At 43.9% G+C, this 16,817-nt stretch overlaps 1 protein-coding gene across 1 annotated transcript in view; it reads left to right on the top strand.

Moving 5' to 3' along the window:
* LIX1 (limb and CNS expressed 1) overlaps nucleotides 1-16,817 on the top strand; it is a 278,166-nt gene that overhangs the window by 89,803 nt on the left and 171,546 nt on the right. Inside the window, exon 3 of the mRNA XM_063964057.1 lies at nucleotides 5,907-6,047. Coding sequence (XP_063820127.1) covers nucleotides 5,907-6,047 — 141 coding nt within the window. The remainder of the gene's footprint in view (nucleotides 1-5,906; nucleotides 6,048-16,817) is intronic.

Below are 16,817 nucleotides of genomic sequence, written 5' to 3'. Positions count from 1 at the left end.
TGTCCATCAAAAAGTAAAATTTTTGATTCATCAGTCCACAGAACTTTAGCCCAAAAGGCTTGGGGCTTATCAAAGTGCTTGTAGGTAATGTTAGACACACCTCTACCTTGGTTAGCAGTGGTTTTCTCATTGCAATTCTCCCAATTTAAGTGATGTTTAGATTCAGCAGGGCTGTCAGTAATCAAGCCTGATTGTGTCTTGTCTAATTGAACCAGTGATGTGCAGTGAGGTGAATGGCTGGGAAGACACACATGGCGATGGGTCTGAATGCTGGGAGTCTCTCTCGCTTCCTACTCTCTGTAACTCTCTCCTGACTACACTAAGTTACAGTGTACATTGAGTCTCCTACCTGCATCCCTGGGTCTTCTCTTGTTGCTGCTGACTGAGCTCTGACTGCAGTACACTTCCTGGTCACATGACACATCCAAGTGTCCATTAGTGCTCAAGGCCCACCCCCACACTCAGATGCATGACTCTCCTTCAGTCTGGCATTACTGCCGGTGGTGTCCTCCCCCCGCACTGTCTGATTGTAGAACTGAGGCTAAGCTGCTGTTGCTGCTTCATCTCTCCTCTCCCTGCAGCTCCAGGGATCTCCACAAAGCTGCTGCGTGTTAGCTATGAGAAGGATTACAATAAACAAAGATGTTTATGTTATAAATATCTTTTTGTGTATTATTCTAATCACTTTTATATAAAATCTCAGGAGTTTGACAGGGAGTAGACTCTGCCTCCCCTTACTGCACTTCTCTGAATTGAATTGAACTCAATTATCAATTTAGTTTGGTTTATTGGTTGAATGAATAACTAAAGGTGGCCACATGCGGCATGATATTTTAATGATGTGGATGTTTCTGACCAATCAGAATGACACATTGTTTAAAAAGTGCTGTGTATGGACAATAACGACGGCGACGCGCGTACCCGCGGGTCGTTCATCACTTCCTCAGATCTCTTCAACATGCAGAAATATCTAAGGAGGTGGCGAATAATGCCAGGTCCCGTCGCTATCGCATAGTGATTCCCAGCTGTTGGGCATTCGGGGGCAGTGGTGTGGGAAATGCAGGAGCAAAAGTGGCCGTTTCCAGTGTGCCTGGATATGCAGCCTGGCTGCCTGGACTTCCCAATTTCTGCAATGCAATTGCATTTGAAATGCGATTGCAGTGCAGATCGGTGCTACACATGCTGTGCGGCCTTGCCTTGTGCTGGGCGGCTCCCAGCATGCGATTTTAAACAGTAGCAATTTTAGCAAAACTGCTACTGATGCTGAATAACCCCCGATATAGTTTATTTCATATGATACTGAAAAAATTCAGACGTTAATATATCGCAAATATTCGAAATAAGAAATACGCAATAATGCATATGTCAAAACTGATTGTACAACATTTTCGTCCCTGGAATTTATTATTGATGGACAATAAATAATGCTAATTTTACTCAGTAAACTTTCTCAGCACTGGCAACCATACTCACTAGCCCTACTGCATACATAGCACAGACCTGTTCAAGGGCAGACCCACAACTAAAATGGCTTTGGTTTCACAAATGCCTCTATATACTAGAAGGTTTGCACTTGGAACATGGCAGATATTCAGGTAATTTCTGATGCCTTTAACATACATGAAAAAGGGGTCTATTCATGAAGCAGTAAAAAGAGTGGAGAAGTTGCCCATGGCAACCAGTCAGCTGCTCCGTACAATTGTATAGTATGCAAATTATAAATGCTGAATCAAATAAAATTATCAATGCAGATTGGTTGCCATGGGCAACTTCTCCACTGGCTCACTTCTCCACATTTTTCACTGCTTCATGAATAGACCCCTGAGAGGCTTATTATCTTTTTATGGAGAACTAATTTGCATTGTAACATAATAAAAGCAGTGGATCAAAACGGGTTAACCAATAACATTGCTCTGGCACAATATGTCATGTTTAAATAGATTGCCAGTCTTATGATGGAAGATTGAACTGGCTTTCATGTACATGTGCAGATACAATATATTTTTTCTTTATGCATACAGCCTCAGGCAATGTCTTCCAGCTAGTATCAAATTACTAACTGACCCCCTAAGACTGTTTGGCTTGGACGAAACCTAGAGAATGGTTTTCATTAAAGTAATCTGCGTTACATCATAAACCAGAATCAATATGCATCAAATAAATCCATCAACATGACACGTTCTACTCAACAAAAGAATCGAAAATCATAGTTTACCACCAGATCAAAGGAAATAAGAGATAACAAAAAAAATCTGTCCAGATTTAGGAAATCTACATGTTGACTATAGGTCTTGGGTCAAGTTATTGTATAAAGTGATTAGTATCATGTGTCAACAGATGGAAAAACTACAGATCTCTGAAGAATATCCTAAAAAATATCTGGAATGTGTCTTTTATGGTGATGTGAAGGGGAATCAGGGGAACGATCTGTGGCATAAAGGTGGAACAGAGACAAGGAAATAGAATTGAGCTGTGTGAAGTTCAAAGCCAGGGAAGAGGAAACAGAGGTGGAAGTGGGGCTGGTTTAATGTTATAACGCATGTGGCACATATGTTCCTGCGCCATATGCCAAAAAGTGCTAATTTCAAACACTCTCCAGTTTGTTTCACCAGTCACGTAGTGATCTCATGTTATTTTTCTTTTGATCCACATTGGATAGTTCTATAATGTTTATGTACTGAAGGTTACATTTATGATTAAGATAATAGACAGGCATCAATGACCATCTGTAAGACAAAGTGGTAGGGGGTTTGGGCTATTAATAAGAAACAGTATTGCCAGAGAATTTTTTTACTATTAGTCGAGGGATCATTGCTACAATTTTTATTTATTTTTCAGATTTTAGTAAGCAGCAACCAACATCAATCAATATTTTTTTTTCTATTTTTGTTTGGTGGGGGGCTTGGTGGTGGTGGAGGGGGTATACAGATTTTTGTCAATTGAGAATGCTGTGTCTGAGCCTTCTGACTTGTCAGGCAACAGCCCCATTCCCAAGAAGTATAGAGCAATATCTAATTACTGTGATGTCCTTCTGTGTCTTCTTACTAAGCCAATTAAGTATGATGACTGTTTACATACTGTAATTTGCTATGCCCTATACTGCTCTTTAGCTAATTACATTTTAACCATAGTAAATAACCACACAACACAACGTAGCTGATGGGAAGAAGGTTCCCGATTTTATTTATAACTTCCATGGAGTTGGTGACCAAGGAAAGCATTTGCCAACATTCTGTTCAAATTTGGTGCTCAGGGGTGGGCAATCCCATCCACCCCATGCTACTATTGTGGGCACTGCAGTACCCACCTACAACTCTATGGATTGGCTTACTTCAATCCCATGGGTGGTAGTGAAATTCCACCCTTACGAGTTGATATAAAACGTATGCCCTGCTGTCAACTGCTAAATAGGGGCCCTTCATTATTGATCAGTATCACTGGGACCTTAGTGCTTGTGAGCGCAATATGACACATGCAGCGCCCTGGAGAATTTTAAATAGGACTATGAATGGTAAGTTAACAATACCACTTGTTGTTAAATTCACATGCCAGTCAATTATAATGGGCATGCTAAATCTGAATAGCAATGCTGTGTGGAAGCAGAAAAACAGTGCTATCATTAGTGATACAGAACAGGAGCTGAATTTAATGAGTATTAAACCCCTAAAACTTATTTATAAATGGGCATCTAAGTTCCCTGTCGCACCCCTCTGTGCCCTAACAGGGCCCCATAACTGATATAACACACAATACTGTCCCATTTACATAGTTGATAGTTACATAGTTGATGAGGTTGAAAAAAAACAAAATGTCCATCGAGTTCAACCTGTATTATAAAATGTAATATCATTTAAATGCTGTAACCATGGATATTTCTTTCAGTTAGGAATTTATCTAATCCATTTGTAAACTACATCGCTTATGGGCATTACTACATCGCTTATGGGCATTACTACATCGCTTATGGGCATTACTACATCTCTTATGGGCATTACTACATCGCTTATGGGCATTACTACATCCCTTATGGGCATTACTACAGTACATCGCTTATGGGCATTACTACATCCCTTATGGGCATTACTACATCCCTTATGGGCATTACTATATCGCTTATGGGCATTACTACATCGCTAATGGGGATTACTTCATCACTTATGGGCATTACTATATCGCTTATGGACATTACTACATCGCTTATGGGGATTACTACATCGCTTATGGGGCATTACTACATGGCTTATGGGCATTACTACATCGCTTATGGGTATTGAGCTCATTAGGTACTGTACATTACTTTTCTATTCTAGCCTAGTTACTTCCCCACTACATGTCAAATCACAGGGATAAAAGATCATGCCACTCAAGTAAATGGGGATTCTACTTTAATTAGAACTACCTGCAGCAATAACACCCCCTTCCTGCAGACATCCACTTCCTGGTGTGCTTGTATTTGGCATGTCCTAGGGTTGGAATTGCCATTTGAGTTTAATAATGCATAACTCAGTGATTCAGCAATAGCAGCAATAGTTTAAAAAATAATTGAATTATTTGAGAAATGTATGCTTTGCAGATTCATAAGTTGACTGATCCAGGGGATATATGCCTCTTTTGTACACACAGTAAGTGGCCCTACACACTTGCCGAGGTGCCCGATGGCTGATACGGCCGACGACCGACCCAGCTGCAGGGAGAGGGGGGGATGACGGGGGGGGGGGGGGTGATGGGGGGCAGTGAAATTTCTTTACTCCATGACGTCACCCGGCACCATTGCCCTGCATGCTAATATGGACAAGATTGTCCATATTGGCTTGCATGTTTAAACGAGGCGGCACTAACGATGAATGACCGCAGGGCCGCGCATCGTTCATCGTTGGTGCCTACACACTGAGCGATATGAACGATATATTGTTCATTAATGAACGAGATCGTTCATATCGCTCAGTGAAATCGGTAAATGTGTAGGGACCATTACAGTATTCTACAGGTTGGTATGAAATATGATATCATGAATGTTATATTACTGTATAAGCAAATATTTGTAGCGTTGTACAGACAATAACAATCATTTAGTTATAGCAGATAGGATCATTTTATGTTTTCCTAATTCTATAGTAATGTTTTTTTAAATAAAATGAAAATGCACTTGAAAAAATATTTCAACATTTAGAACATTTATACTTATAGTGAAGTTGTAACTTTATAAGAGACAAAAGAATAACTACAGAATTACAAACCTTAGGAATGAGACTACAATAAATTAAATATAAAGAACTGATCATATGTAGCTTCTATAAAAAGCATCTGTACACGTACAGTATGTCTGAGGTGTAATTGTCACTAGTTATAATGTCATAATATTACAATCATAGGCTCTAAGGGGTAGATATACTAGCACTTAAAAAAGAAAAGAAAAAAGGTGATGCTGTTGCCCATACCAACCTATCAGATTCTGTCTATCATTTTCTTGGATGCAACAGAGAAATGATAACTAGAATCTAATTGGTTAATATGGTCAACTCTACCACTCTTTTTAGAAGCTTTAGTAAATCTATCCCTAGATAGAGCCATTGGAATAGGTAATGTTGAAGCAGACAATACTTTGTTTTGGGTTGGGTATGGGTGGCCTGCGGTCGGGATACCGGTGGTCAGCATACCGACGCTGGGATCCCGGCCGCCAGAATGCTGGCAGGGGGCCGAACGTAACAAAGCCCCTTGCGGGCTCTGTGGCTCACTGTGCTCGCCATTGTCCTCGGCCCCCTGCCGGCATTTTGGCGGCCAGGATCCTGGCGTCGGTATGCTGACCACGGGGATGGTGACTACATACCCTTTATTTCCAGTGAACAGTGATGTATTTGCATACAGTACTGTCATTTTCACCTCTGGTAACTGTATTGTTTCCTCAGTGTTGTACAAGCAGAGCAGATGCCCGAAGAGATGCCGCTAAAGTCGCTCTAATCAACTCCCTCTTCAATGAATTACCCACCCGGAGGATCACACAGGATTTCATCATGAAAAGTGTACAAGAAGCTGTTTCCTCCACCAGTGTAAGTCTGACGTCAGCTGGCCGCTTGTTCATAAAATCATATAGAATTGCAGTAATGAAAATGTATAGTTATGACTATTTAAATATTAACTCTATACAAAGATGAAGTGCATTTAGTAACTGTCCAAGTTGACGCAATAAACTCTGATGCAAGATGATGTCCTTTCCATCAGTCCCGACCCCAAACGCCAACCCTCCAAAGTATTAAAAAAATAAGGCACTGTCTGTTAAAAGAAAAAGGCAACATAAACTTTGTCTTGATACAGTTACATATAAAATGTAGTCATTCAGTGTTAAAATAACTGATCACTGATGTACAGAGAACATATGGCTGTTAAAATAATATTACATGTGGAGTACAAGTCCAGGAGACCTTTATAACCTGGATGGCAGTACTGCATGGTCATAGAAACCCACCATGGAGCATAGGAGAGTAGGTATCTCTGAGCCATATTGCCACCTGTTACATGGTGGGTTGGCCAGAACTTGTCTGATATTGGGAGATCATCTGTCTGTTCCTTGAGCTAACCCTCCTAACCGCATAGCTCAAATCACAAAGAATTTCATATACCACAAATATATTTTAGAGTCAACAAGATACGTAATTAATAATACGTAACTAATAATTATGACTTTGACGATTTGTGTAATATACTATTATTTATTTGTGACAGTGGAGTAATTTTCCCATATCTTTGGTTCTGGGATAATTAGAAAATTCACAAATAATTTAGTTGTACAGTGAGATCCTGCTTAGTAATTCAGAAACCAGTTACTGTAATTTTTAATGCAAAAGTCATTCTGTCATCTAACATAACATTATAAAGAATAATATGACTCTAAACTCTCTCCTACCCAGTGGTGCAAGTAGAAAAAATGTCTTATAGGTACTGTGTGCATGTGCCGAAGGCGCGCGCGTCAAAATGGGTGTGGCCAAATGCCACATGGGGCGTGGCCAATGAAAATGGGGGCGTGATACACATATGGGGGGAGGGGCAGATACACATATGACCCCAATAGTGCCAGATACACGTTGCCCCACAGTGCCAGATATACATTGCCCCACAGTGCCAGATATACATTGCCCCACAGTGCCAGATATACATTGCCCCACAGTGTCAGATATACATTGCCCCACAGTGCCAGATACACATTGCCTCACTGTGCCAGATACACAAATGCCCCCAGAGTGCCAGATATACATTGCCTCACAGTGCCATATACACAAATGCCCCCAGAGTGCCAGATATACATTGCCTCACAGTGACAGATACACAAATGCCCCCACTGTGTCAGATACACAAATGCCCCCAGAGTGCCAGACATACATTGCCTCACAGTGCCATATACACATTGCCTCACAGTGACAGATACACAAATGCCCCCACTGTGTCAGATATACATTGCCCCCAGTGCCAGATACAGAAATGCCCCCCAGTGCCAGATATGCCCCCAGTGCCAGATATGCCCCCAGTGCCAGATATACATTGTCCCACAGTGCCAGATACACATTGCCCCACAGTGCCAGATACACAAATGCCCCCAGAGTGCCAGACATACATTGCCTCACAGTGCCATATACACATTGCCTCACAGTGACAGATACACAAATGCCCCCACTGTGTCAGATATACATTGCCCCCAGTGCCAGATACAGAAATGCCCCCAGTGCCAGATACACATGTCCACCCAGTGTCAGATATGCCCTCAGTGTCAGATATGCCCCCAGTGCCAGATACATATGTCCCCAGCAGTGCCAGATATGCCCACAGTGCCAGATACACATGTCCCCCAGTGCCAGATACACATGTCCCTCCAGTGCCAGATATGCCCACAGTGCCAGATACACATGTCCCCCGCAGTGCCAGATATACCCCCAGTGCCAGATATGCCCTCAGTGTCAGATATGCCGTCAGTGCCAGATACACATGTCCCCCAGTGCCAGATACACATGTCCCTCCAATGCCAGATATGCTCCCAGTGCCAGATACACATGTCCCCCGCAGTGCCAGACATGCCCCCAGTGCCAGATATGCCCTCAGTGTCAGATATGCCCCCAGTGCCAGATACACATGTCCCCCAGTGCCAGATACACATGTCCCCCAGTGCCAGATACACATGTCCCTCCAGTGCCAGATATGCCCACAGTGCCAGATACACATGTCCCCCGCAGTGCCAGATATACCCCCAGTGCCAGATATGCCCTCAGTGTCAGATATGCCCTCAGTGCCAGATACACATGTCCCCCAGTGCCAGATACACATGTCCCTCCAATGCCAGATATGCTCCCAGTGCCAGATACACATGTCCCACGCAGTGCCAGATATGCCCCCAGTGCCAGATATGCCCCCAGTGCCAGATATGCCCTCAGTGTCAGATATGCCCCCAGTGCCAGATACACATGTCCTCCAGTGCCAGATACACATGTCCCTCCAATGCCAGATATGCCCCCAGTGCCAGATATGCCCCCAGTGCCAGATATGCCCTCAGTGTCAGATATGCACCCAGTGCCAGATACACATGTCCCCCACAGTGCCAGATATGCACCCAGTGCCAGATACACATGTCCTCCGCAGTGCAAGATATGCCCCCAGTGCCAGATACACATATCCCCCCAGTGCCAGATATGCCCCAGTGCCAGATATACATGTCCCCCCAGTGCCAGATATGCCCCCAGTGCCAGGTACACATGTCCCCCCAGTGCCAGATATGCCCCCAGTGCCAGGTATACATGCCCCCCTTCCCCTGCTGCTGGTGTCTTGATCCTGTGTATGTGTGAGGGGAGTAGAGCGCAGCCTGCGCCTCTCCTTCCCCTCAGTCGGTGCGGGTGTCACTGTCTTCCTTCAATTCAGCGCCATCCGTGAGCCAAAACAAGCTTGCGGTCCTTGGCTGCCAGTTCGCAAGCTGTGATTTGTTCAAGGGCCAGCGCTGAATTAAAGGAAGACACTGAGGGGCAGGAGAGCAAATGCTGCGCTCTCCTCCCCTCAAGCAGCGGCGCCGGTGAACAGCGGAGGGAGGGGAACGTTGGCGAGTAGCGTCGGCCCATCGGTGTGGGGATGGGGTATCCACGGCTAAATTCTTAAGGGTATGCCGTACCTACCCATACCCACCCACTTGCACCGCTGCTCCTACCTTTTACCCAACGGTGGATGTCTCTTACCTGGCCATGAACTACTGTATGTATAGGCAACTATGGGCAGCTTCTCCACTGGCTCACTTCTCCACACTTTTCACTGCTTCATGAATAGACCCCAATGTTCTTTCACTTGGTGGCTGTTGGAAACCAGGCTGGTGGGTGTTTGAGCCCCAGCAGCATAAAAGATAATAATACTTTTCAAACAAGTGCAGGTAAAAGGGATGCTTCTTACTAGTTAAATATTATTGATACATGGTAAACAGTTGATAATTACCAGTCAAATGGCTGCTGATTACCATCAAATATATTTTGATTACCAGTCAAATGTGTGCTGGTTACTGGTATAGCGGTACTGGTTACTGTACTTTTCAAAAGAGTGATACTGTATTGCATAATGCCAAAATGTATTTTAGCATAGTAGGTGTGTAACCATGCCAAAGGTCCGTATGCAGTCCCTGACCTGAAGTCTAAGGCAAATTTCTACCCGTATTCTGAGTCACATGGATGTCTGAGTCGCAGGGATGTCTGCGACTGTACCACCAACAGCCATCCACAGCTGTTATTACTAGTATTAGCTCTTACACCTACCCCATACTACCACCGAAAATGACATCCACTCATAGTGAGTGCCACTCAGAATAGGACGCAACTCTGTATACACTCCATGAGACAGTTCTCTTCCTTGTGTAAGCCCCGTTGCCTCTTAGTTAACACCCTGAAGCTCCTGTTTCATGGATCCGTCTGATTCAGAATCATTTGACGAAATGCAAAAATGCCTACGGTATGTCCACTATGGCGCATGTACAGTTTGCTAAAAACTCCCTAGATGTGACTGCATTCGGACATACATGCGACTTAGAATCAGACCCTGATTTGTAGACCTTGGATGTGGCAGTATTTGTGACAACAAGATATGTTTGTCCTGCATGAGGAGTGATGTTTCAGTAGATGGGAAAGGAGAAGGAGCTATTTTAAGAAGCCCATTTTAATGTAACTTAACTAAAATATATTTACATTTTCTAGTTATATCGTGACAGATATTTGGCAACTCTTTAACCATATTAGTCTATAAATAATGTATGTGTTTATATTTCAGCTACATGAGTTATAGTATAAAGATGTGAAATATCAAAATTATGTTGTGTATTGACAGTGCTGCATATGGTAAACGTCTGTTACAACAGAATAATTATTCAAATTTTTCTTTAGAGTTTTTGTGATCTTAATGTTTAAAGAAAACATGCAACATAAATAGTTTGTAAGAAAAATGTGACAAGAGACTTTGGGGGACATGTACTAAGCAGTGATAAAAGTGGAGAAGTGAGCCAGTGGAGAAGTTGCCCATGACGCCCAATCAGCAGCTCTGTATATGTTTATAGTATGCAAATTATAACTGTTACATCAATGCTGATTGGTTGCCATGGGCAACTTCTCTACTGGCTCACTTCTCCACTTTTATCACTGCTTAGTAAATGTCCCCCTATATTTACATTCTCATATAAGGGTCTATGTAGTAATCCTTGGAGAGTGATAAAGCGGAGAGAGATAAAGTACCATCCTATCAGCTCCATCATTTTTCAAACACAGCCTGCAACATGGCAGTTAGGAGCTGATTCGCTGGAAACGTATCTCCGGCCACTTTATAACACTCCATGGCTTAGAACATCTCATCCATAGCGTATAGTTTGAAACACTGTACAATATTCCATTGAAACAAAGTGAAGGACTTAACCTCATCCTAGGAATTTGGGATAGAGATAAGCAAATCACTCCTTACTGGCTCTGTTGTCCAACCATGCATCCACTGGACAGAAATGCAGATCTGTGAAATCAACTCATTTAGAATTTGTTAGATATCATCAGTGTAAGATCAACATATAGGCTTCTGTGGTGTAGAGCAGAGTTCTGTTTGTATCTACTGTATTATAGTGGTCCTGGATACGTGGTTTGATAACAATGGCAAGTGAGGAGCAATCTGCTTATACACATATGGTGTTACAAGGAGTATATATTATTGCATCCTCCTAGCAACTCATTTCGGTGCACATACATATATAAATGACTTAGGGGCTAATTCAGACCTGATCGCTCGCTAGCTATTTTTTGCAGTCCTGCATTCACATAGTCGCCACCCACCGGGGAGTGTATTTTAGCTGTGCAAGTGTGCGATCGCATGTGCAGCCGAGCTGTACAAAAAGATTTTGTGCAGTATCTGAGTAGCCCAGGACTTACTTAGCCACTGTGATCACTTCAGCCTGTTTGGGACCGGAATTGATGTCAGACACCCACCCTGCAAACGCTTGGGAATGCATACATTTTTCCAACCACTCCCAGAAAACGGTCAGTTGACACCCACAAACGCCTTCTTCCTGTCAATCACCTTGCGATCGCCATGCAAATGGATTCTTCGCACAAACCCATTGCAGAGCAACGAACCGCTTTGTACCTGTGCGACGTTTAAAGAAATGGTTTGTCAGTTCTGCACTAGCTGTGTACTATAAAGCCACATTTAAGTATAGAAAAATCTGAAAATAACCAATATAAATGGTGCCAATACCCAAATCTTTGGATAGCACCTTGTCTATTGGTGGTGCTCCCAAAAAAACTTTTGTAGATTAACTACACATAATGAGGAAAGGACAAGACAAAAGAAATCCTTTTCGGGAGCACTCTTATTTGAAAATAGTAATAATAATCAATCAATATACAGTGAGATGATATTATAATGGATGATCTAAAACTTAACTTTTATTCTGTTCCTTTAAAATATCGACCTATATGGTCCGAAAGTATTTAAAATATCTGTTTAATTATTCAAATTAGAAGAAAGAATGGTGAAATATAGATTAGGTGAGTGAGCAGAATAGAACTGCTCCACCAGTGTTTTCACATGAAGATATAAGTGATCATCTTGGTGATATCCACAGTGCCTGGTATTCCTAAGCGGTCCCCCTTCAAAGTACTAGCCAGGTCTATCCTATCAGCTTCCGAGGTAGAAGATCGGGCTACTCTCAGGATAGTACGACCTTGAATAGTAAAGATGACATATGAAGGAAGAGAGAACCCACTTCTGCTGTCTGTACTATGCCTGCTATACGTTACTGGAACAATTGGCCCCAGGCTTTTCCAGATGAGAGTGTTGGAAAGGAGAGCCATCACCAGTTTTTAAATGGAGTAGATCAAGAATTGGTTATTCTACTTCCTCTTAAGAATAGGGCAGAAGAAAGAAAGAGACACTTCTGCTTTCTGTTGTGACAGCCAAATGTATGCTGAGAAGGGCAGAACCCTTGCCAGCACTGCTGTCAACCAGATGAGAGAGTGCTGAGAAGAGATAAGGCTCTGATAAATATAGGAATAGTCAGAGATGTATAATTTGATTGAACTGATTCATTCAAATGACATTCTAAATTATATAACTGATCTCCTCTTATTCTCCTATGCCGAAATACACAGGAATAATAAAGTTAGGGCTGATTTTCATATACAAAAAAACAAATGAAGTTCACACACTTTGGTTAAATTATATCCTGAGTATTAATCAATCAACATATACTGGTAATTCCATTGAAGTATTTAGACAGAGATAACACACTGTGGTGATTAACAAAATCGTAAACACCTAGAACACCTTGGATAATAAATAATTGTTAGCAGAAAGTTCCTAATCTCTCACATGAAAATATAAAAAGAAACAATGTTGCAGAAAAATTCTCCAGCAGTAGATCTGCAGATTCAGTTAGTTGGTATACTAAACTTGTAACAATTCAGCAATGGGGCAGAAGGAAAACTATCTCCTAAGCTTGTAACTATTTAAACAATAGAATACTCCCAAGTGTGCATAGTTACGTAGGCTCATTAAATAGCACACTATTGCTGAGAGTGCGTCATCAGACCTTGATACACTAATTAATTCCAAAATTTATCATTCATGTTCATTACATCGCACAATGCTGCAATGGGTAAATCATCAGACCTTATTGTACTGATTAGTTCCAACAATCATCAGTGTACGATCAACATATAGGCTTCTGTGGTGTAGAGCAGAGTTCTGTCTGTATCTACTGTATTATAGTGGTCCTGGATACGTGGTTTGACAACAATGGCAAGTGAGGAGCAATCTGCTTATACACATATGGTGTTACAAGGAGTATATATTATTGCATCCTCCTAGCAACTCATTTCGGTGCACATACATATATAAATGACTTAGGGGCTAATTCAGACCTGATCGCTCGCTAGCTATTTTTTGCAGTCCTGCATTCACATAGTCGCCACCCACCGGGGAGTGTATTTTAGCTGTGCAAGTGTGCGATCGCATGTGCAGCCGAGCTGTACAAAAAGATTTTGTGCAGTATCTGAGTAGCCCAGGACTTACTCAGCCGCTGCGATCACTTCAGCCTGTCCGGGACCGGAATTGATGTCAGACACCCACCCTGCAAACGCTTGGGAATGCATACATTTTTCCAACCACTCCCAGAAAACGGTCAGTTGACACCCACAAACGCCTTCTTCCTGTCAATCACCTTGCGATCGCCATGCAAATGGATTCTTCGCACAAACCCATCGCAGAGCAACAAACCGCTTTGTACCTGTGCGACGTGCCTGCGCATTGCGGTGCATACGCATGCGGAGTTCTGACCTGATCGCAGTACTGCCAAAAATGCTAGCGAGCGATCAGGTCTGAATTACCCCCTTAATATTTAATTTAGTTGTTACACTAGAAGGCGCTTTTCTCTGACGTCCTAGTGGATGCTGAGTACTCCGTAAGGACCATGGGGAATAGACGGGCTCCGCAGAAGACTGGGCACTCTAAAGAAAAGATTAGGTACTACATCTGGTGTGCACTGGCTGCTCCCTCTATGCCCCTCCTCCAGACCTCAGTTAGAATCTGTGCCCGGCCTGAGCTGGATGCACTTAGTGGGCTCTCCTGAGTTCACTAAAAAGAAAAGTATTTGTTAGGTTTTTTATTTTCAGTGAGATCTGCTGGCAACAGACTCACTGCTACGTGGGACTTAGGGGAGAGAAGCAAACCTACCTGCTTGCAGCTAGCTTGTGCTTCTAGGCTACTGGACACCATTAGCTCCAGAGGGATCGAACACAGGGCCCGACCTCGATCGTCCGTTCCCGGAGCCGCGCCGCCGTCCCCCTTGCAGAGCCAGAAGACGGAAGAAACCAGAGGAAATCGGCGGCTGAAGACTTCGGTCTTCAATAAGGTAGCGCAGAGCACAGCAGTTGTGCGCCATTGCTCCCACAGCACACCACACGCTCCGGTCACTGGTGGGTGCAGGGCGCTGGGGGGGGCGCCCTGGGCTGCAATTAATATACGTTTTGGCAATAAAAAGCACATAATACAGTGTTTAACACTGTATATGTGCAGAAACCCCCGCCATTAACGATATAAAAAGCGGGAGAAGCCTGCCGTTGAAGGGGCGGGGCTATCTCCCTCAGCACAGCCAGCTCCATTTTCTCTTCACAGCTCCGCTGGAAGGACGCTCCCCAGGCTCTCCCCTGCAGTATACACTACAGAAAGGGTAAAAAAGAGAGGGGGGGGCACATAAATTTAGGCGCAAATTGTGATATAAGCGGCTATATAGGGGGAAAATTCACTTTGTGTATAGTGTATATCCCTCTGTTATATAGCGCTCTGGTGTGTGCTGGCATACTATCTCTCTGTCTCCCCAAAGGACTTTGTGGGGTCCTGTCCTCAGTCAGAGCATTCCCTGTGTGTGTGTGCGTTGTGTCGGTACGGCTGTGTCGACATGTTTGATGAGGACGCTTACGTGGAGGCGGAGCAGGTGCCGATAAGTGTGATGTCGCCCCCTGCGGGGCCGACACCTGAGTGGATGGATATGTGGAAGGTATTAACCGACAGTGTCAACTCCTTGCATAAAAGGTTCGATGACGCAGCTTTGGGACAGCCGGCATCTCAGCCCGCGCCTGCCCAGGCATCTCAGAGGCCATCAGGGGCTCAAAAACGCCCGCTACCTCAGATGGCAGACACAGATGTCGACACGGAGTCTGACTCCAGTGTCGACGAGGATGAGACAAATATACAATCCACAAGGGCCATCCGATGCATGATTACGGCAATGAAAAATGTGTTGCACATTTCTGACATTAACCCGGTTACCACAAAAAAGGGTATTATGTTTGGGGAGAAAAAGCAGCCAGTGACTTTTCCCCCATCTGATGAGTAAAATGAATTGTGTGAAGAAGCGTGGGGTCCCCCAGATAAGAAACTAGTAATTTCTAAGCGGTTACTAATGGCGTACCCTTTCCCGCCAACGGATAGGTTACGCTGGGAGACATCCCCTAAGGTGGACAAGGCGCTCACACGCTTATCAAAAAAGGTGGCACTGCCTTCTCAGGATACGGCCGCCTTAAAGGAGCCTGCAGATAGAAAGCAGGAGGCTATCCTGAAGTCTGTGTATACACACTCAGGTACTATACTGAGACCTGCTATTGCTTCAGCATGGATGTGTAGTGCTGCAGCAGCGTGGTCTGATTCCCTGTCTGATAACATTGATTCCCTGGACAGAGTCACTATATTGCTAACCATAGAGCATATTAAAGACGTAGTCTTATATATGAGAGATGCACAGAGGGACATTTGCCGGCTGGCATCTAGAATTAATGCAATGTCCATTTCTGCCAGGAGAGTATTATGGACTCGGCAGTGGACAGGTGATGCTGATTCTAAAAGGCACATGGAAATTTTGTCTTATAAGGGTGAGGAATTGTTTGGGGACGGTCTTTCAGACCTCGTATCCACAGCAACAGCTGGGAAGTCGACTTTTTTACCTCAGGTTCCCTCACAGCCTAAGAAAGCACCGTATTATCAAGTACAGTCCTTTCGGCCTCAGAAAGGCAAGCGAGTTAGAGGCGCGTCCTTTCTGCCCAGAGGCAGGGGTAGAGGGAAAAAGCTGCACCATACAGCCAGTTCCCAAGAACAAAAATCATACCCTGCTTCCACTAAGTCCACCGCATGACGCTGGGGCTCCACATGTGGAGCCAGGTGCGGTGGGGGCCCGTCTCCGGAACTTCAGCGACCAGTGGGTTCGCTCACAGGTGGATCTCTGGGTTCTACAAGTGGTATCTCAGGGATACAAGCTGGAATTCGAGACGTCTCCCCCTCGCCGTTACCTCAAATCAGCCTTGCCAGCTACTCCCCAGGACAGGGAGGTAGTACTGGCGGCAATTCACAAGCTGTACCTCCAGCAGGTGATAATCAAAGTTCCCCTCCTTCAACAGGGACGGGGTTACTATTCCACAATGTTTGTGGTACCGAAACCAGACGGTTCGGTGAGACCCATTCTAAATTTGAAATCCTTGAACACTTATATAAGGAAGTTCAAGTTCAAAATGGAATCGCTCAGGGCGGTTATTGCAAGCCTGGAAGAGGGGGATTACATGGTATCACTGGACATCAAGGATGCTTACCTACATGTCCCCATTTACCCACCTCACCAGGTGTACCTCCGTTTTGTGGTACAGGACTGCCATTACCAATTCCAGACGTTGCCGTTTGGTCTGTCCACGGCACCGAGGGTATTTACCAAAGTAATGGCCGAAATGATGATACTCCTTCGAAAGAAGGGAGTTATAATTATCCCGTACTTGGACGATCTCCTTACA

Source organism: Pseudophryne corroboree, chromosome 1, assembly GCF_028390025.1.
Source record: "Pseudophryne corroboree isolate aPseCor3 chromosome 1, aPseCor3.hap2, whole genome shotgun sequence".
In the NCBI taxonomy this organism is placed as follows: Eukaryota; Metazoa; Chordata; class Amphibia; order Anura; family Myobatrachidae; genus Pseudophryne; species Pseudophryne corroboree.
Note: the sequence above shows the minus strand (reverse complement) of the source record. Positions and strands in the feature narration are given on the sequence as shown.